General features: G+C 42.7%; 1 protein-coding gene across 1 annotated transcript in view; it reads left to right on the forward strand.

Annotated features, from left to right (window-relative positions):
* Positions 1–22,476, forward strand: part of itga10 (integrin, alpha 10) — a 151,553-nt gene that overhangs the window by 56,344 nt on the left and 72,733 nt on the right. The window contains exon 7 of the mRNA XM_061881663.1: positions 3,195–3,343. Within this exon, the coding sequence (XP_061737647.1) occupies positions 3,195–3,343 (149 nt within the window). The remainder of the gene's footprint in view (positions 1–3,194; positions 3,344–22,476) is intronic.

A 22,476-nucleotide genomic window follows, 5' to 3' on the forward strand; every position in this document is an offset into this window, starting at 1 on the left:
TAGTTTCCAGCCAGACATTAGAGTACTGATCGCTTGCTGATAACTAGTGTGCTGGCGCAAATTGCTAGCTGGCAGATAGCGCATTAATCGATAGTTGGCAACTGGAGCGCTAAATGCTAGCTGGTAGCTAGTGCGCAAATTGCTAGCTGGCAACTAGAGCGCTAATCGCTAGCTGGTAATCACAGGTCTAATTGCAAATAAGTGCGCAAATAGCTACCTAGCAACTAGAGAGCTGATTGCTAGCTGACAACTAGAGCACTAATTGCTAGCTAGCAACTAGTTCATAAATTGCTAGCTGGCACCTAGAGCACTAATAACTAGCCGGACATGTGTTAATCGCTGGCCAGCAACTAGTACGCTATTTGATAGATAACAACTAGTGCACTAATTGCTAGCCGCTAGCAGGCAACGAAAGAATCAATCGCTATCTAACAACTAACGCATTAATCGCGAGCTAGCAATTAGAGGACTAATCTCTAGCCAGACATTAGAACGTTGATCGCTTGCTGATAACTAGTGTGTGAATCGCTGGCCGGTAACAAGTGCGCAAATTGCTAGCTGGCAACTAGCGCATTAATCAATAGTTGGCAACTGGAGCGCTAATTGCTAGCTGGTAGCTAGTGTGCAAATTTCTAGCTCGCAACTAGTGCGTAAATTACTCGCTGGCAACTACGACGTAACCGCTAGCTGATATGTAGAGCACTGATTGCTAGCTGACAACTAGAGCGCTAATTGCGAGCTAGCAACTATTTTGTTAATTTGCTAGCTGGCACTTAGAGCACTAATCACTAGCCTGACATGTGTTTATCACTGGCCATCAACTCGTACGCTATTCGCTAGCTGGCAACTATTGCGCGAATCACTGGCCAGCAACTATTGAGCAAATCGCTAGCTAGCAACGAAAGAGTCAATCGTTATCTAACAAATAAAGCATTAATCGCGAGCTGAAAATTAGAGCACTAATTTCTAGCCAGACATTAGAGCGCTGATCGCTTGCTGATAACTAGTGTGCTGGCGCAAATTGCTAGCTGGCAACTAGCGTATTAATCTATAGTTGGCAACTGGAGCGCTAAATGCTAGCTGGTAGCTAGTGCGCGAATTGCTCGCTGGCAACTAGAGCGCTAATCGCTAGCTGGTAATCACAGGGCTAATTGCAAATAAGTGCGCAAATAGCTACCTAGCAACTAGAGAGCTGATTGCTAGCTGACAACTAGAGCACTAATTGCTAGCTCGCAACTAGTTCGGAAATTGTTAGCTGGCACCTAGAGCACTAATAACTAGCCGGACATGTAGTAATCGCTGGCCAGCAACTAGTACGCTATTTGATAGCTGACAACTAGTGCGCTAATTGCTAGCCGCTAGCAGGCAACGAAAGAATCAATCGCTATCTAACAATTAACGCATTAATCGCGAGCCAGCAATTAGAGCACTAATCTCTAGCCAGACATTAGAACGTTGATCGCTTGCTGATAACTAGTGTGTGAATCGCTGGCCGGTAACAAGTGCGCAAATTGCTAGCTGGCAACTAGCGCATTAATCGATAGTTGGCAAATGGAGCGCTACTTGCTAACTGGTAGCTAGTGCGCAAATTTCTAGCTGGCAACTGGAGCGCTAATCCCTAGCGCGCAAATGGTTTGCTGGCAACTATGACGTAACCGCTAGCTGATATGTAGAGCGGTAATCGCTAACTGTTAACTAGAGCACTGATTGCTAACTGACAACTAGAGCGCTAATCACTAACCGTAAATGTTTTAATCGCTGGCCAGCAACTAGTACGCTATTTGCTAGCTGGCAACTATTGCGCTAATCACTGGCCAGCAACTATTAAACAAATCACTAGCTAGCAACGAAAGAGTCAATCGTTATCTAACAACTAACGCATTAATCGCGAGCTGAAAATTAGAGCACTAATCTCTAGCCAGACATTAGAGCGCTGATCGCTTGCTGATAACTAGTGTGCTGGCCGGCAGCAAGTGCGCAAATTGCTAGCTGGCAACTAGCGCGTTAATCGATAGTTGGCAATTGGAGCGCTAAATGCTAGCTGGTAGCTTTTGCGCAAATTGCTAGCTGGCAATCACAGGGCTAATTGCTAACTGCTAGCAAGTGCGCAAATAGCTACCTAGCAACTACAGAGCTAAGTGATAGCTGACAACTAGAGCGCTAATTGCTAGCTTGCAACTAGTTCGTAAATCACTAGCTGGCACCTAGAGCACTAATAACTAGCCGTACATGTAGTAATCGCTGGCCAGCAACTAGTACGCTATTCGCTAGCTGACAACTAGTGCGCTAATTGCTAGCCAGCAACTATTGCGCAAATCGCTAGCAGGCAACAAAATAATCAATCGCTATCTAACAACTAACACATTAATCGCGACCTAGCAATTAGAGCACTGATTGCTAGCTGACAACTAGAGCGCTAATTGCTAGCTCGCAACTACTTCATAAATTGCTAGCTGGCACCTAGAGCACTAATCACTAACCGGAATTGTGTTAATCGCTGGCCAGCAACTAGTACGCTATTTGCTAGCTGGCAACTATTGCGCTAATCACTGTCCATCATTTTCAGCAGACCGCATTGCAAAATGACTAACCTCCCCCAGTTTATGCTGCCATTTAAATCCCTTCCTTACTGGGCGGTACAGCTCGGTTGGTAGAGCGGCCGTGCCAGCAACTTGAGGGTTGCAGGTTCGATTCCCGCTTCCGCCATCCTAGCCACTGCCGTTGTGTCCTTGGGCAAGACACTTTACCCACCTGCTCCCAGTGCCACCCACACTGGTTTAAATGTAACTTAGATATTGGGTTTCACTATGTAAAGCGCTTTGAGTCACTAGAGAAAAGCGCTATATAAATATAATTCACTTCACTTCACTACTGCAAGTTTTTGTGCGTGTCCGACTTTTGGTTCCGCTCACACGTACACAATCTGACAAAAGTGAGGTGACGTCAAAAAAAGGGGGGCACGAGGAGGCCAACTTGAGGCCGGGAAGGAATGAAAGCTTGGGGGGGGTGAAAAGGAAACAGGCGACGTGGGGTGAGGAGGAAATACTTCTGGTTTTGAAATGAAGTCCAAGATTCCACCGAGTCCCTGTTTGCTTTAAAGGAGGCTCTTGTGGCTTTCTTTATTGCTGGCGTTTATTCCATCACATTTGGGCGAGGATAATAACGCCAAAGTCTGCCTGTTTGATCCACCCCAGGTGGGAATCCTGCAGTACGGCGAGGTGGCGGTCCACGAGTGGTCCCTGCAAGACTACCAGACCACACAGGAGGTGGTGGAGGCCGCCAAGAACATCAGCCGCCAGGAGGGCCGAGAGACACGCACCGCGTACGCCATCAACATGGCCTGGTAGGTGTCCTTGGTCCAGGTCTTGGTACTTTTGGATTGTACTCAACTTCCCTGCGGTTTGTGTTCCTGGTGCAGCTCCACCTTGTTAGAACTCTTCCCGAGTCAGTTATATAACGTACACAGTGAAGGAGTGTTGTCCCGATACCAATATTTTTTAGAGACACACATGCATCTACAAAAATATACGCCACACACACATCTCCGGTAAGAGCCGACTTAATATCACAATTTTCTCATAAACATGTTTGCTTGACCGCTCCGTTCCATATTAAAGCTTCACGACAAACAAAGAAACACCGGCTGTGTTTCGGTTGCTAAAGACAGCGGCAATCCACCGCTTTCCACCAACAGCATTCTTCTTTGACGTCTCCATTATTAATTGAACAAATTGCAAAAGATTCGGCAACACAGATGTCCAAAATACTGTGTAATTATGCGATGAAAGCCGACAACTTTTAGCCGTGACGTTTTCAACAGGAAACTCTGCGGGAAATTTAAAATTGCAATTTCCATCCATCCATCCATCATCTTCCGCTTATCCGAGGTCGGGTCGCGGGGGCAGCAGCCTAAGCAGGGAAGCCCAGACTTCCCTATCTCCAGCCACTTCGTCTAGCTCTTCCCGGGGGATCCCGAGGCGTTCCCAGGCCAGCCGGGAGACATAGTCTTCCCAACGTGTCCTGGGTCTTCCCCGTGGCCTCCTACCAGCTGGACGTGCCCTAAACACCTCCCTAGGGAGGCGTTCGGGTGGCATCCTGACCAGATGCCTGAACCACCTCATCTGGCTCCTCTCCATGTGGAGGAGCAGCGGCTTTACTTTGAGTTCCTCCCGGATGGCAGAGCTTCTCACCCTATCTCTAAGGGAGAGACCCAAACTCATTTGGGCCGCTTGTACCCGTGATCTTATCCTTTCGGTCATGACCCAAAGCTCATGACCATAGGTGAGGATGGGAACGTAGATCGACCGGTAAATTGAGAGCTTTGCCTTCCGGCTCAGCTCCTTCTTCACCACAACGGATCGCTTGAACTCCTCCACTTGGGGCAGGGTCTCCTCCCCAACCCGGAGATGGCACTCCACCCTTTTCCGGGCGAGAACCATGGACTCGGACTTGGAGGTGCTGATTCTCATTCCGGTCGCTTCACACTCGGCTGCGAACCGATCCAGTGAGAGCTGAAGATCCCGGCCAGATGAAGCCATCAGGACTACATCATCTGCAAAAAGCAGATGATGTAGTCCATCAAAAAATTGCAATTTAGTAAACTAAAAAGGCCGTATTGGCATGTGTTGCAATGTTAATATTTCATCATTGATATATAAACTATCAGACTGTGTGGTCGCTAGTAGTGGCTTTCAGTAGGCCTTAAGGATATTTTAAAGGATATATAAGTCAAAGGTCTCACCGTCTTTGGCCCTAGTATACAGTATATACATGTATTTCAATTTTTCTTGTATAATAAAAAAAAAATGTTTTAAGTACGTTTGCTTATAAAGCAAAATGCAGAGAAGTTGTAAAAAGAAGTCAGCAAATATGATGCATGCTGACAGTGTATTTGCAACATGCTCCTTTAATTTGCTCCAGATTTATCACGATGCTCATGAAGTGCAGAAATAAGTTGAAGGGGGCGGGGCTTGACTATCCGCTAAGGCGAGTCTATAGAAACATCTACAAACCGCAAAGCCTTCAAATACCCCTTTTTGTTCTTTTCAAAATAAAATTCCTCCTTTATTAAAGTCAAAGCCGCATATAGGAGACCTCACCCTGGGACTGGCGGAGGGCGTCACTTATATACACACACACACACACACACACACACACACACACACACACACACTGGTTATCATTTGGAATGAGGACCAAGTTTTTGATAATCATTGTTTGTGGGGACCACCCTTTCTACAAGTTGTAAAAGGCATACATTTTTTAGTGAAGTGAAGTGAATTATATTTATATAGCGCTTTTCTCTAGTGACTCAAAGCGCTTTACATAGTGAAACCCAATATCTATGTTACATTTAAACCAGTGTGGGTGGCACTGGGAGCAGGTGGGTAAAGTGTCTTGCCCAAGGACACAACGGCAGTGACTAGGATGGCGGAAGCGGGAATCGAACCTGCAACCCTCAAGTTGCTGGCACGGCCGCTCTACCAACCGAGCTGTACCGCTCCTACACGTCTTTAAATCTCTGTATTGATGAAGTAATGTGCTGATCATTCTTACTGGGGACCCTGGAGAAAAATTTAAATAATTTTGCATAATTCACTCAAATTTATACGTGACTACTGAGGACCGTTTAAAAAAAAAAGTTCAAATTAAATATGACATGATCCTCAGAATACAGCACTACAGCTGTCCTCTTGTAGCAGGGGTCACCAACACGGAGCCCGCGGGCACCAGGTAGCCCGTAAGGACCAGATGAGTCGCCCGCTGGCCTGTTCTAAAAATAGCTCAAATAGCAGCACTTACCAGTGAGCTGCCTCTATTTTTTTTAATTGTATTTATTTACTAGCAAGCTGGTTTCACTTTGCCCGACATTTTTAATTCTAAAAGAGACAGGGGCGGCATAGCTCGGTTGGTAGAGCGGCCGTGCCAGCAACTTGAGGGTTGCAGGTTCGATTCCCGCTTCCACCATCCTAGTCACTGCCGTTGTGTCCTTGGGCAAGACACTTTACCCACCTGCTCCCAGTGCCACCCACACTGCTTTAAATGTAACTTAGATATTGGGTTTCACTATGTAAAGCGCTTTGAGTCACTAGAGAAAAGCGCTATATAAATATACTTCACTTCACTTCACAAAACTCAAATAGAATTTGAAAATCCAAGAAAATATTTTAAAGACTTGGTCTTCACTTGTTTTTTACTTTGCTTCTTATAACTTTCAGAAAGACAATTTTAGAGAAAAAATACAACCTTAAAAACGATTTTAGGATTTTTAAATACATACCGTTTTACCTTTTAAATTCCTTCCTGACAACTTACATCAATGTTCAAGTATTTTTTTTATTTATTGTAAAGAATAATAAATACATTTTAATTTAATTCTTCATTTTAGCTTCTGTTTTTTCGACGAAGAATATTTGTGAAATATTTCTTCACACATATTAAAATTATTCTGGAAAATCTAGAAAATCTGTAGGATCAAATTTAAATCTTATTTCAAAGTCTTTTGAAATTTTTTTAACATTTTTGTTCCGGAAAATCTAGAAGAAATAATGTTTTGTCTTTGTTAGACATATATCCATCCATTTTCTACCGCCTATTCCCTTTGGGGTCGCAGGGGGCGTTGGTGCCTATCTCCGCTACAATCGGGCGGAAGGCGGGGTACACCCTGGACAAGTCGCCACCTCATCGCAGGGCCAACACAGATAGACAGACATATAGCTTGGTCCAATTTGTTATATATTCTAACAAAGTGCAGATTGGATTTTAACCTATTTAAAACATCCATCCATCCATTTTCTACCGCTTATTCCCTTCTGGGGTCGCGGGGGGCGCTAGCGCCTATCTCAGCTACAATCGGGCGGAAGGCGGGGTACACCCTGGACAAGTCGCTACCTCATCACAGGGCCAACACAGATAGACAGACAACATTCACACTCACATTCACACACTAGGGACCATTTTCTTTTAGTGTTGCCAATCAACCTATCCCCAGGTGCATGTCTTTGGAAGTGGGAGGAAGCCGGAGTACCCGGAGGGAACCCACGCATTCACGGGGAGAACATGCAAACTCCACACAGAAAGATCCCGAGCCTGGATTGAACCCAGGACTGCAGAACCTTCGTATTGTGAGGCAGACGCACTAACCCCTCTGCCACCGTGTATTTAAAACAAAAATTCTAAAATTAATCTTAATCAGTAAAAATTACTAATGATGTTCCGTAAATTATTTTTTTAATTTTTTCAAAAAGATTCAAATTAACTAGTTTTTCCTCTTAATTTATTTGAATTTGGAATTTTAAAGAGTTGAAATAGAAGTTAAACTACGTTTCAAAATTTAATTTTAATTTTTTTCATGTTTTCCCCTCTTTTAAATCGTTCAACTAAGTTTTGTTTTCATCATTTATTCTCTACAAAAAAACCTGTAAAAGGAAAAAAAATGTACGACGGAATGACAGACAGAAATACCCATTTTTTTATATATATAGATTCATTTATTAAAGGTAAATTGAGCAAATTGGCTATTCCTGGCAATTTATTTAAGTGTGTATCAAACTGGTAGCCCTTCGCATTAATCAGTACCCAAAAAGTAGCTCTTGGTTTCAAAAAGGTTGGTGACCCCTGTTTTACAGGAAGTTTCAACACTTAAATGTTAAAGCAAATCTCACATTTAAAATAAACAGTAAACGTGTTTTATGGGTCAAAGCTTAAAAATCACTTAGGCATCTTCAGAATGGATCTCAATCAATCAATCAATCAATGTTTATTTATATAGCCCCAAATCACAAATGTCTCAAAGGACTGCACAAATCATTACGACTACAACATCCTCGGAAGAACCCACAAAAGGGCAAGGAAAACTCACACCCAGTGGGCAGGGAGAATTCACATCCAGTGGGACGCCATTGACAATACTGACTATGAGAAACCTTGGAGAGGACCTCAGATGTGGGCAACCCCCCCCCCCTCTAGGGGACCGAAAGCAATGGATGTCGAGCGGGTCTAACATGATACTGTGAAAGTTCAATCCATAGTGGCTCCAACACAGCCGCGAGAGTTCAGTTCAAGCGGATCCAAGACAGCAGCGAAAGTCCCGTCCACAGGAAACCATCTCAAGCGGATCAGCAGCGTAGAGATGTCCCCAACCGATACAGGCGAGCGGTCCATCCTGGGTCTCGACTCTGGACAGCCAGTACTTCATCCATGGTCATCGGACCGGACCCCCTCCACAAGGGAGGGGGGGGACATAGGAGAAAGAAAAGAAGCGGCAGATCAACTGGTCTAAAAAGGAGGTCTATTTAAAGGCTAGAGTATACAGATGAGTTTTAAGGTGAGACTTAAATGCTGACTATCATTTAAAAATGTTTCCCTTTAAGGAACCTGTTTTTTTTGCTCCCATTAAGTAAGCATTGCCAGAACACACACACACACACACACACACACACACACACACACACACACACACACACACACACGTATTTCTGACCTTCTTAGGGACCTCCGAAAAATGCCTACCTTTTTAGGACCACCCTGTCTAGATATATAAAGATGTGTATTCACAACATTAATAATATATACATACTATGCAGATATAAAAAAGTTTGTTGCGAAAATTGAGTTAGAATTTCAGAAGAAAAACTTTCTGGTAGTATTATAATAAAAGCTGTAATTTTACTCAACGCAAGTCAAAATTTTACAAGAAGAACTGAACATGTGTGCAATATTATGATAAAAGTTGGAATTTTACTCAACAACAGTCGCTATTTTACAAGAAAAGCTTAACTTTTAAGGCAATTTTAGGAAAAGAGTCGTAATTTTACTGGACAAAAGTCACAATTTGATAAAACAACTTTAAAATCAGGGATAGGTTGATTGGCAACACTAAATTGACCCTAGTGTGTGAATGTTGTCTATCTGTGTTGGCCCTGCGATGAGGTGGCGACTTGTCCAGGGTGTACCCCGCCTTCCGCCCAATTGTAACTGAGATAGGCGCCAGTGCCCCCCGCGACCCCAAAAGGGAATAAGCGGTAGAAAATGGATGGATGAAACTTTAAAATCTCCAGAAGGAACACACAACACGCTTCTTCAGATTGGCTCCAGTAAGGAGATAGTAGGCGTTTAAATCGACCAATCAGAAAACCCGAAAGGGTGGAACGCCCCACTTGTAGAAAAACGGAGAAACACAAAGTTGCTGTGCGTGCACAAAGTAGCCACGCAAATAGTTTGGTTTTTATGCGCGGGGGTTTTACTGTTTTGGCAATGCTTTCTTTTACGCACTTTGATGTTCATCCCTGTTTGGAAATCCCACAAAGATAGAATAGAATAGAACGTACTTATTGATCCCCGGGAGAAATTCAGCAGCACATTTCGCTCACAATAGACAATAAAGATTTAGGTGTAGCCTGAATAGCATGGATCGCGAGGTTTGCACAAATTGAGGGGTTAGCACGGATAGCGTGGTTGGCCCAGATAGCATCGTAACAAGATCAGCCTGGTTGGCACAGATAACATCATTAGCGCAGATAGCGTGATTGGCACAGATAACATGCTGTACACAGATAGCGTGGTAGCAACATTAGCTTGGTTGGCACAGATGGCGTGGTTAGCACGGATAGCATGGTTGGCCCAGATAGCATCGTAACAAGATCAGCCTGGTTGGCACAGATAACATCATTAGCGCAGATAGCGTGATTGGCACAGGTAACATGCTGTACACAGATAGTGTGGTAGCAACGTGAGCCTGGTTGGCACAGATAGCATAGTTAGTACAGACACTGTAGTTGGAACACAGAGTGATTGGCACATGTAGCTTGGTTGGCACTGATAGCATGGTTGCCACAGATTGCTTAGGTAGCACATATAGACTGGTTAGCACAGATAGCGCGGTAGACACAGAGAGTTTGGTTGGCACATATAGCATGGTTGGCACAGATAACACAGATAGCGTGGTTAGAACAGATAATACAGTTAGCACAGATAGGGTGGTTGGCACAGATATCGTGGTTGGTACTGATATTGTAGTTGGCACAGATAGCATGGTTGGCACAGATAGCTTAGTTAGGACAGAAAGTCTGGTTACCACAGATAGCGCGGTAGGCACAGACAGTGTAGTTAGCACAGATAGCCAATTTAGCACAGATAGCATGGTTGGCACCGATAGCATGGTTGGCACATATTGCATAGTAAGCACAGATAGCATGGTTGGCCCAGATAGCATAGTTGGCACAGATAGCATGGTTGGCACAGGTAGTGTGGTTGGCACAGATTGCTTAGTTAACACAGTTAGTCTGGTTAGCACAGATAACGCGGTAAGCATAAACAGTGTAGTTAGCACAGATAGCGTGGTTAGCACCGATAGCATGGTTGGCACATACAGCACAGTTGGCACAGAAAGTCTGGTTACCACAGATAGCGCGGTAGGCACAGACAGTGTAGTTAGCACAGATAGTGTAGTTAGCATGGATAATGTAGTTAACAAATATAGCATGTTTGGTACAGCTAATGTGGTTGGCACAGATAGTGTAATTAGCACAGATAGTGTAATTAGCACAAATAGCGTAGTTGGCACAGGTGGTGTAGTTAGCACAAAGATAGTGAGGTTGGCACAGGTAATGTAGTTAGCACAAAGATAGTGTGGTTGGCACAGGTAGTGTAATTAGCACAAATAGTGTAGTTGGCACAGGTAGTGTAGTTAGCACAAAGATAGTGTGGTTGGCACCAATAGCATGGTTGGCACTTGTAGCATAGTTAGCACAGATAGCGTGGTTGGCACAGGTAGCATGGTTGGCACAGGTAGCATGGTTGGCACAGATAGTGTAGTTAGCATGGATAATGTAGTTAACAAGTATAGCATGGTTGGCACAGCTCATGTGGTTGGCACAGATAGTGTAATTAGCGTAGATAGTGTAATTAGCACAAATAGTGTAGTTGGCACAGGTAGTGTAGTTAGCACAAAGATAGTGTGGTTGGCACCAATAGCATGGTTGGCACTTATAGCATAGTTAGCACAGATAGCGTGGTTGGCACAGGTAGCATGGTTGGCACAGATAGTGTAGTTAGCATGGATAATGTAGTTAACAAATATAGCATGTTTGGTACAGCTAATGTGGTTGGCACAGATAGTGTAATTAGCACAGATAGTGTAATTAGCACAAATAGTGTAGTTGGCACAGATAGTGTAGTTAGCATGGATAATGTAGTTAACAAAATATAGCATGGTTGGCACAGCTAATGTGGTTGGCACATATAGTGTAATTAGCACAAATAGTGTAGTTGGCACAGATGGTGTAATTAGCACAAATAGTGTAGTTGGCACAGATAGTGTAGTTAGCACAAAGATAGTGTGGTTGGCACATACAGCGTAGTTAGCATGGATAATGTAGTTAACACATACAGCGTGGTTGGCACAGGGCAAGCAAACAGGGGTGTAAAACTGCTGACTCAGCATGCATGCAGGTGTGGCAGCGCCTGGTCAGCGAAGCGGGCCACCCCCCTCTCCCCCAGCCCAGCTGCGAAAACACACACATAAATGTATTTCTACACACTCTTTTACATTCACTTTCTGACTTCTTCACCTCACATCTGACCCTGCAACACATACTTCACCTCCAACCTTTGCCCCAACTTCAACCACAGGACAAACTCTACAAAGAGGAGCGAAAATAGCTCTGAAAAGAATATTCACAACTCTAAAATTCCTTTCTGACACTTCTGGAAAAGAGGGATTTACAGTCGTGGGAAAATATCACGACATGCCATGATGTTGACTCCAAATGCTTTGGAAGAAGAAGTGACCGTGTAGAATAACATCTTGTATTTATTTGGGTAATATTAACATATCATAGTATATACAAGTACTAACAACTACAATACATAAACAATTTATTTGGGTAATATTAACATATCATAGTATATACAAGTAGTAAAAACTACAATACATAAACAATACAACATGGACCATTGGTAGCTAAGTCCCGCCCATTTTGCTTGATGTTTATATATAGACTCCTGTCTGTTAGACAGTTTGTTAGTTAGACAGTTTGTTAGTTAGACAATTTGTTAGTTAGACAGTTTGTTAGTTAGACAGTTTGTTAGTTAGACAGTTTGTTAGTTAGACGGTTTGTTAGTTAGACGGTTTGTTAGTTAGACGGTTTGTTAGTTAGACAGTTTGTTAGTTAGACAGTTTGTTAGTTAGACAGTTTGTTAGTTAGACAATTTGTTAGTTAGACAGTTTGTTAGTTAGACAGTTTGTTAGTTAGACAGTTTGTTAGTTAGACAGTTTGTTAGTTAGACGGTTTGTTAGTTAGACGGTTTGTTAGTTAGACAGTTTGTTAGTTAGACAGTTTGTTAGTTAGACGGTTTGTTAGTTAGACGGTTTGTTAGTTAGACGGTTTGTTAGTTAGACAGTTTGTTAGTTAGACAGTTTGTTAGTTAGACGGTTTGTTAGTTAGACGGTTTGTTAGTTAGACAGTTTGTTAGTTAGACGGTTTGTTAGTTAGACAGTTTGTTAGTTAGACGGTTTGTTAGTTAGACGGTTTGTTAGTTAGACGGTTTGTTAGTTAGACGGTTTGTTAGTTAGACAGTTTGTTAGTTAGACGGTTTGTTAGTTAGACAGTTTGTTAGTTAGACAGTTTGTTAGTTAGACGGTTTGTTAGTTAGACGGTTTGTTAGTTAGACGGTTTGTTAGTTAGACAGTTTGTTAGTTAGACAGTTTGTTAGTTAGACAGTTTGTTAGTTAGACAGTTTGTTAGTTAGACGGTTTGTTAGTTAGACGGTTTGTTAGTTAGACGGTTTGTTAGTTAGACAGTTTGTTAGTTAGACAATTTGTTAGTTAGACAGTTTGTTAGTTAGACAGTTTGTTAGTTAGACAGTTTGTTAGTTAGACGGTTTGTTAGTTAGACAGTTTGTTAGTTAGACGGTTTGTTAGTTAGACAGTTTGTTAGTTAGACAGTTTGTTAGTTAGACGGTTTGATAGTTAGACGGTTTGTTAGTTAGACAGTTTGTTAGTTAGACAGTTTGTTAGTTAGACAGTTAGTTAGTTAGACGGTTTGTTAGTTAGACGGTTTGTTAGACAGTTTGTTAGTTAGACAGTTTGTTAGTTAGACGGTTTGTTAGTTAGACAGTTTGTTAGTTAGACAGTTTGTTAGTTAGACAGTTTGTTAGTTAGACGGTTTGTTAGTTAGACAGTTTGTTAGTTAGACAGTTTGTTAGTTAGACGGTTTGTTAGTTAGACGGTTTGTTAGTTAGACGGTTTGTTAGTTAGACGGTTTGTTAGTTAGACGGTTTGTTAGTTAGACGGTTTGTTAGTTAGACAGTTTGTTAGTTAGACAGTTTGTTAGTTAGACGGTTTGTTAGTTAGACAGTTTGTTAGTTAGACAGTTTGTTAGTTAGACAGTTTGTTAGTTAGACGGTTTGTTAGTTAGACGGTTTGTTAGTTAGACGGTTTGTTATTTAGACAGTTTGTTAGTTAGACGGTTTGTTAGTTAGACAGTTTGTTAGTTAGACAGTTTGTTAGTTAGACGGTTTGTTAGTTAGACGGTTTGTTAGTTAGACGGTTTGTTAGTTAGACGGTTTGTTAGTTAGACAGTTTGTTAGTTAGACAGTTTGTTAGTTAGACGGTTTGTTAGTTAGACGGTTTGTTAGTTAGACGGTTTGTTAGTTAGACGGTTTGTTAGTTAGACGGTTTGTTAGTTAGACAGTTTGTTAGTTAGACAATTTGTTAGTTAGACAGTTTGTTAGTTAGACAGTTTGTTAGTTAGACAGTTTGTTAGTTAGACGGTTTGTTAGTTAGACAGTTTGTTAGTTAGACGGTTTGTTAGTTAGACAGTTTGTTAGTTAGACAGTTTGTTAGTTAGACAGTTTGTTAGTTAGACGGTTTGATAGTTAGACGGTTTGTTAGTTAGACAGTTTGTTAGTTAGACAGTTTGTTAGTTAGACAGTTAGTTAGTTAGACGGTTTGTTAGTTAGATGGTTTGTTAGACAGTTTGTTAGTTAGACAGTTTGTTAGTTAGACGGTTTGTTAGTTAGACAGTTAGTTAGTTAGACGTTTGTTAGTTAGACGGTTTGTTAGTTAGACAGTTTGTTAGTTAGACAGTTAGTTAGTTAGACGGTTTGTTAGTTAGACGGTTTGTTAGTTTGACAGTTTGTTAGTTAGACAGTTTGTTAGTTAGACAGTTTGTTAGTTAGACGGTTTGTTAGTTAGACAGTTTGTTAGTTAGACGGTTTGTTAGTTAGACAGTTTGTTAGTTAGACGGTTTGTTAGTTAGACAGTTTGTTAGTTAGACCGTTTGTTAGTTAGACAGTTTGTTAGTTAGACGGTTTGTTAGTTAGACAGTTTGTTAGTTAGACGGTTTGTTAGTTAGACGGTTTGTTAGACGGTTTGTTAGTTAGACAGTTTGTTAGTTAGACAGTTTGTTAGTTAGACAGTTTGTTAGTTAGACAGTTTGTTAGTTAGACAGTTAGTTAGTTAGACAGTTTGTTAGTGAGACGGTTTGTTAGTTAGACGGTTTGTTAGTTAGACGGTTTGTTAGTTAGACGGTTTGTTAGTTAGACAGTTTGTTAGTTAGACAGTTTGTTAGTTAGACAGTTTGTTAGTTAGACGGTTTGTTAGTTAGACAGTTTGTTAGTTAGACAGTTTGTTAGTTAGACAGTTTGTTAGTTAGACAGTTTGTTAGTTAGACAGTTTGTTAGTTAGACGGTTTGTTAGTTAGACGGTTTGTTAGTTAGACGGTTTGTTAGTTAGACGGTTTGTTAGTTAGACAGTTTGTTAGTTAGACGGTTTGTTAGTTAGACGGTTTGTTAGTTAGACAGTTTGTTAGTTAGACAGTTTGTTAGTTAGACTGTTTGTTAGTTAGACAGTTTGTTAGTTAGACAGTTTGTTAGTTAGACGGTTTGTTAGTTAGACAGTTTGTTAGTTAGACGGTTTGTTAGTTAGACAGTTTGTTAGTTAGACGGTTTGTTAGTTAGACAGTTTGTTAGTTAGACAGTTTGTTAGTTAGACAGTTTGTTAGTGAGACAGTTAGTTATAGTTTGCAAAAAAACGGGAAATGTCATGGGTGGATTTTCATGAATATTTCAGTCAATACATTTTGGGGCTGATCCGGATCATTTCGACTACGTCACCTTTGCGTTTTTACGTGACACATTTTAACTTTTGTGTCCGCGAATCTTTGGGTGTCCCACGATTCGATTCAATATCGATTCTTGGGGTCACGATTCGATTCAAAATTGATTTTTTTTTTCGATTCAACACGATTCTCGATTCAAAAACGTTTTTTTTCCCGATTTAAAAGGATTCTGTATTCATTCAATACATAGGATTTCAGCAGGATCTACCCCAGTCTGCTGACATGCTAGCAGAGTAGTAGATTTTTGTAAAAAGCTTTTATAATTGTAAAGGACAATGTTTTATCAACTGATTGCATCCATCCATCATCTTCCGCTTATCCGAGGTCGGGTCGCGGGGACAGCAGCCTAAGCAGGGAAACCCAGACTTCCCTCTCCCCAGCCACTTCGTCCAGCTCTTCCCGGGGGATCCCGAGGCGTTCCCAGGCCAGCCGGGAGACATAGTCTTCCCAACGTGTCCTGGGTCTTCCCCGTGGCCTCCTACCGGTTGGACGTGCCCTAAACACCTCCCTAGGGAGGCGTTCGGGTGGCATCCTGACCAGATGCCCGAACCACCTCATCTGGCTCCTCTCCATGTGGAGGAGCAGCGGCTTTACTTTGAGTTCCTCCCGGATGGCAGAGCTTCTCACCCTATCTCTAAGGGAGAGACCCAAACTCATTTGGGCCGCTTGTACCCGTGATCTTATCCTTTCGGTCATGACCCAAAGCTCATGACCATAGGTGAGGATGGGAACGTAGATCGACCGGTAAATTGAGAGCTTTTCCTTCCGGCTCAGCTCCTTCTTCACCACAACGGATCGGTACAACGTCCGCATTACTGAAGACTGATTGCAATAATGTAAATTTATTTTAACTATTAAATGAACCAAAAATATGACTTATTTTATCTTTGTGAAAACATTGGACACAGTGTGTTGTCAAGCTTATGAGATGCGATGCAAGTGTAAGCCACTGTGACACTATTGTTCTTTTTTATTATTTTTATAAATGTCTAATGATAATGTCAACGAGGGATTTTTAATCACTGCTATGCTGAAATTATAACTAATATCGATACTGTTGTTGATAATATTAATTTTTGTTTCACTACTTTTGGTTTGTTCTGTGTCTGTGTCTCAATTGCTCTATTTATTGCAGTTCTGAGTGTTGCTGGGTCAGGTTCGGTTTTGGAATTGGATGGCATTGTTACGGTATTGCTGTGTATTGTTTTGTTGGATTGACCCAAAAAAAAAAAAAATTATTTTTTAAAAATGAGAATCGATTCTGAATCGCACAACGTGAGAATCGCGATTCAAATTCAAAACAATTTTTTCCCACATCCCTAATGTTCATGCTCGCCTCCACCCACAGAGACAAAGACAGCTTAGTTTCTGTTCTTTCATCCGCTATGTAACAATAAAAATAAAAAAAACGGAGCAACATCTCCTCATCGGTGGCTCACTAGAGCAACAACAACGCCGAAAATGTGTCCCGTGGAAAAAAACGTCCGACCAAAACTCTCTAATACAGGAGTCGGGAACCTTGTTGCCTGAAAGAGCCAAGAAGCCAAATATTTTAGAATGTATTTACTTAAGAGCCATATAATATTTTTTTAACACTGAACACAACTAAACGCGTGCATTTTTAAGTAAGACCAACATTTCTAGAGTATAATAGGTCTCTTATTCTTTGTAATAACATTGTTATTCTGAAGCTAAATGTGGAGGGGGCGTGGCCTGCGGGCCTGCAGCGAAGCTGGGTGTTGCCAGGTTATCACCGATATCTGCCGCTAGGGAAGCTGTTACTGACTGACTCATGATTCGCCGACCTGCACACAGAACTGCTGCTGCAGAAGTGATTCGGTGAAATAATCTTTTGAACGAATCAATTTAAGGAACTGATTCTAGAGATTCAGTGCAGTCAAAAGAACTGCTGATCCCATCACGACAACAAAGATAGACAAACAACATTCACACTCACATTCACACACTAGGGGCCGATTTAGAGTAAATGTTACATTAAAAAAAACTCACAAAAGTACCAAATATCACTTCCCAGATATCAGGAATTGGTACCGTATGGTTCATATTTAAACTATGGCTCTAGAGCCAGATGTGGCTCTTTTGATGACTGCATCTGGCTCTCGGATAAATCTGAGCTGACATTGCTTAACACGATAAGTAATGAATAATTCCACTTGTAATCACAGTGTTAAAAATAATGTTCAAAATATAAAACATTCTCATGCATTTTTAATCCATCCATCCGTTTCCTACCGCACCTGTTCAAGAAGTTGCGTTAAAGGTAAGAAGTTATTTATTTATTATTGGTTAGTGTGGGGCTTGCCCTCCTGGGGGTTCTTCAGACCACCAAGCACCGACATGAGAGCCTGTTTCAGGGTTACAATATTGTTTTATTGTTCAATTAGTCTCTCAGTTGCTTTCCAGCAATTGTCTTTTTCTCTTTTGTTCTCGCTTGTGCTCTGGCTCCAGCCCCGGCCCCAAACCCGTCTCTCCCCCTGGCTGCTGCTTATAACAGAGCGACAGATGATTATATAACAAGGCCCAGGTGGGCCATCTACACACCTGTCGCTGATTTCAAGGCCGATCCTGGCAACACCCGGCTTCGCTGCAGGCCTGCAGGCCACGCCCCCTCCACATTTAGCTTCAAATAATAAGAAACCTATTATACTCTAGAAATGTTGGTCTTACTTAAAAATGCACGCGTTTAGTTGCGTTCAGTGTTAAAAAAATATTATATGGCTCTTAAGTAAATACATTCTAAAATACTTGGCTTCTTGGCTCTTTCAGTCAAAAAGGTTCCCGACCCCTGCTTTACCCATTCCGAGTAGTAAATAGAGCGTATAACAAGGAATAATGGACACATGGACAGGAAGGAAAGTACACTTTGTTGGTCATAAATCATAAATATGCCAGCAAACGCTATTTAAAAGAAGAATTGAGCCCCGATAAATGTGACAAAAACCTCGCTTTCTTTTCCAAACAACTTCTATCCTAACCCGTCTCTCCCCCTGGCTGCTGCTTATAACAGAGCGACAGATGATTAGATAACAAGGCCCAGGTGGGCCATCTACGCACCTGTCGCTGATTTCAAGGCCGATCCTGGCAACACCCAGCTTCGCTGCAGGCCCGCAGGCCACGCCCCCCCCACATTTAGCTTCAAAGAATAAGAGACCTATTATACTCTAGAAATGTTGGTCTTACTTAAAAATGCACAAATTTAGTTGTGTTCAGTGTTAAAAAAATATTATATGGCTCTTAAGTAAATACATTCTAAAATATTTGGCTTCTTGGCTCTTTCAGTCAAAAAGGTTCCTGACCCCTGCTTTACCCATTCCGAGTAGTAAATAGAGCTAAACAAGGAATAATGGACACATGGACAGGAAGGAAAGTACACTTTGTTGGTCATAAATCATAAATATGCCAGCAAACGCTATTTAAAAGACAAATTGAGCCTCGATAAATGTGACAAAAACGTCGCTGTCTTTTCCAAACAACTTCGATCCAAACCCGTCTCTCCTCCTGGCTGCTGCTTATAACAGAGCGACAGGTGATTAGATAAAAAGGCCCAGGTGGGCCATCTACGCACCTGTCACTGATTTCAAGGCCGATCCTGGCAACACCCAGCTTCGCTGCAGGCCCGCAGGCCACGCCCCCTCCACATTTAGCTTCAGAAAAACAATGTTATTACAAAGAATAAGAGACTTTTTATACTCTAGAAATGTTGGTCTTACTTAAAAATTCACGTTTAGTTGTGTTCAGTGTTAAAAAAATATTATATGGCTCTTAAGTAAATACATTCTAAAATATTTGGCTTCTTGGCTCTTTCAGTCAAAAAGGTTCCCGACCCCTGCTTTACCCATTCCGAGTAGTAAATAGAGCGTATAACAAGGAATAATGGACACATGGACAAAATACAGGAAGGAAAGTACACTTTGTTGGTCATAAATCACTCATATGCCAGCAAACACTGTTTAAAAGACAAATTGAGCCCCGATAAATGTGATAAAAACCCCGCTGTCTTTTCCAAACAACTTCTATCCAAACCCGTCTCTCCCCCTGGCTGCTGCTTATAACAGAGCGACAGATATAATTAGATAACAAGGCCCAGGTGGACCATCTACACACCTGTCGCTGATTTCAAGGCCGATCCTGGCAACACCCGGCTTCGCTGCAGGCCCGCAGGCCACGCCCCCTCCACATTTAGCTTCAAAGAATAAGAGACCTATTATACTCTAGAAATGTTGGTCTTACTTAAAAATGCACGCGTTTAGTTGTGTTCAGTGTTAAAAAAAATACTATATGGCTCTTAAGTAAATACATTCTAAAATATTTGGCTTCTTGGCTCTTTCAGTCAAAAAGGTTCCCGACCCCTGCTTTACCCATTCCGAGTAGTAAATAGAGCGTATAACAAGGAATAATGGACACATGGACAGGAAGGAAAGTACACTTTGTTGGTCATAAATCATAAATTTGCCAGCAAACGCTATTTAAAAGACAAATCGAGCCTCGATAAATGTGACAAAATCCTCGCTGTCTTTTCCAAACAACTTCTATCCAAACCCGTCTCCCCCCCTGGCTGCTGCTTATAACAGAGCGACAGATGATTAGATAACAAGGCCCAGGTGGGCCGTCTACGCACCTGTCGCTGATTTCAAGGCCGATCCTGGCAACACCCAGCTTCGCTGCAGGCCCGCAGGCCACGCCCCCTCCACATTTAGCTTCAAAGAATAAGAGACCTATTATACTCTAGAAATGTTGGTCTTACTTAAAAATGCACAAATTTAGTTGTGTTCAGTGTTAAAAAAATATTATATGGCTCTTAAGTAAATACATTCTAAAATATTTGGCTTCTTGGCTCTTTCAGTCAAAAAGGTTCCTGACCCCTGCTTTACCCATTCCGAGTAGTAAATAGAGCTAAACAAGGAATAATAGACACATGGACAGGAAGGAAAGTACACTTTGTTGGTCATAAATCACTCATATGCCAGCAAACACTGTTTAAAAGACAAATTGAGCCCCGATAAATGTGACAAAAACCCCGCTGTCTTTTCCAAACAACTTCTATCCTCTCTTTCCCTCATGGATTTGTGCACTAATCCGTCCGACAAAAGCTGATAGAGTTGCAGTAGAATAGCTCCTTCAAGTCGGATATTAAACATGAGCCGGGTTTAAAAGAGAAGACTTAACCGCAAGCACTTCATTCTCTTTACGTCAGCGTCACACCACGAAGGGTATTTTGCCGCCCCCTTAGCAGACGCAAATAGAGAAACAAACAACCGCTGACTTGTGCTCCGCTCGGGAGACAAAAGTGAAGCATCAGATTAGTCAGGTTTTGTTTAGCTCCACCCGTCTGAGAGGCACTCATTTGGCGCGGCAGACCACCGCACCATGTGTCACTACCGCACAAGTGCTACCCTATAAAAGCCTCTTGTAAATAACTTGGCAGCCGCCAAATTAGTCGCTCGCTATTGCTCGTCCTTCCCCCGCCCACATTCCCCAGGCCCATCCATCCATCTTCTTCCGCTTATCCGAGGTCGGGTCGCGGGGGCAACAGCCTAAGCAGGGAAACCCAGACTTCCCTCTCCCCAGCCACTTCGTCTAGCTCTTCCCGGGGGATCCCGAGGCGTTCCCAGGCCAGCCGGGAGACATAGTCTTCCCAACGTGTCCTGGGTCTTCCCCGTGGCCTCCTACCGGTTGGACGTGCCCTAAACACCTCCCTAGGGAGGCGTTCGGGTGGCATCCTGACCAGATGCCCGAACCACCTCATCTGGCTCCTCTCCATGTGAAGGAGCAGCGGCTTTACTTTGAGTTCCTCCCAGATGGCAGAGCTTCTCACCCTATCTCTAAGGGAGAGCCCCAAACTCATTTGGGCCGCTTGTACCCGTGATCTTATCCTTTCGGTCATGACCCAAAGCTCATGACCATAGGTGAGGATGGGAACGTAGATCGACCGGTAAATTGAGAGCTTTGCCTTCCGGCTCAGCTCCTTCTTCACCACAACGGATCGGTACAACGTCTGCATTACTGAAGACGCCGCACCGATCCGCCTGTCGATCTCACGATCCACTCTTCCCTCACTCGTGAACAAGACTCCTAGGTACTTGAACTCCTCCACTTGGGGCAGGGTCTCCTCCCCAACCCGGAGATGGCACTCCACCCTTTTCCGGGCGAGAACCATGGACTCGGACTTGGAGGTGCTGATTCTCATTCCGGTCGCTTCACACTCGGCTGCGAACCGATCCAGTGAGAGCTGAAGATCCCGGTCAGACGAAGCCATCAGGACCACATCATCTGCAAAAAGCAGAGACCTAATCCCGTGGTCACCAAACCGGAACCCCTCAACGCCTTGACTGCGCCTAGAAATTCTGTCCATAAAAGTTATGAACAGAATCGGTGACAAAGGACAGCCTTGGCGGAGTCCAACCCTCACTGGAAATGTGTTCGACTTACTGCCTGCTTTTTTTATTTTGATGCTCTTATGTTTCACGTCATATTTTCCCCTTCTCCCCATTTTTATTTTGGTTTCCTTCAAAGCGCAGCACAGGACGACTGGCACTTTTCTCTCATAAATTGCGGTCACACTCGATTGTCTTTTATGTTTCTCTACTCCAGGGGTCGGGAACCTTTTTGGCTGAGAGAGCCAAGAAGCCAGATATTTTCAAAAGTATTTCCCTAAGAGCCATATAATATTTTTTAACACTGAACACAACTAAACACGTGCATTTTTAAGTAAGATCAACATTTCTAGAGTATAATAAGTCTCTTATTCTTTGTAATAACATTGTTATTCTGAAGCTAACTGTGGAGGGGGCGTGGCCTGCAGCAAAGCGGGGTGTTGCCAGGATCGGCCTCAAAATCAGCGACAGGTGCGTAGATGGCCCACCTGGGCCTTGTTAAATAATCACCTGTCGCTCTGTTATAAGCAGCAGCCAGGGGGAGAGATGGGGTTGGGGCTGGAGCCAGAGCGCGAGCGAGAACGAAAGAGAAAAAGACAATTGCTGGAAAGCAACTGAGAGACTAATTCAATCAATCAATCAATGTTTATTTATATAGCCCCAAATCACAAATGTCTCAAAGGACTGCACAAATCATTACGACTACAACATCCTCAGAAGAACCCACAAAAGGGCAAGGAAAACTCACACCCAGTGGGCAGGGAGAATTCACATCCAGTGGGACGCCAGTGACAATGCTGACTATGAGAAACCTTGGAGAGGACCTCAGATGTGGGCAACCCCCCCCCCCCGAAAGCAATGGATGTCGAGCGGGTCTAACATGATACTGTGAAAGTTCAATCCATAGTGGCTCCAACACAGCCGCGAGAGTTCAGTTCAAGCGGATCCAAGACAGCAGT

Source organism: Nerophis ophidion, linkage group LG21 (assembly GCF_033978795.1).
Source record: "Nerophis ophidion isolate RoL-2023_Sa linkage group LG21, RoL_Noph_v1.0, whole genome shotgun sequence".
NCBI classification, from domain to species: Eukaryota; Metazoa; Chordata; class Actinopteri; order Syngnathiformes; family Syngnathidae; genus Nerophis; species Nerophis ophidion.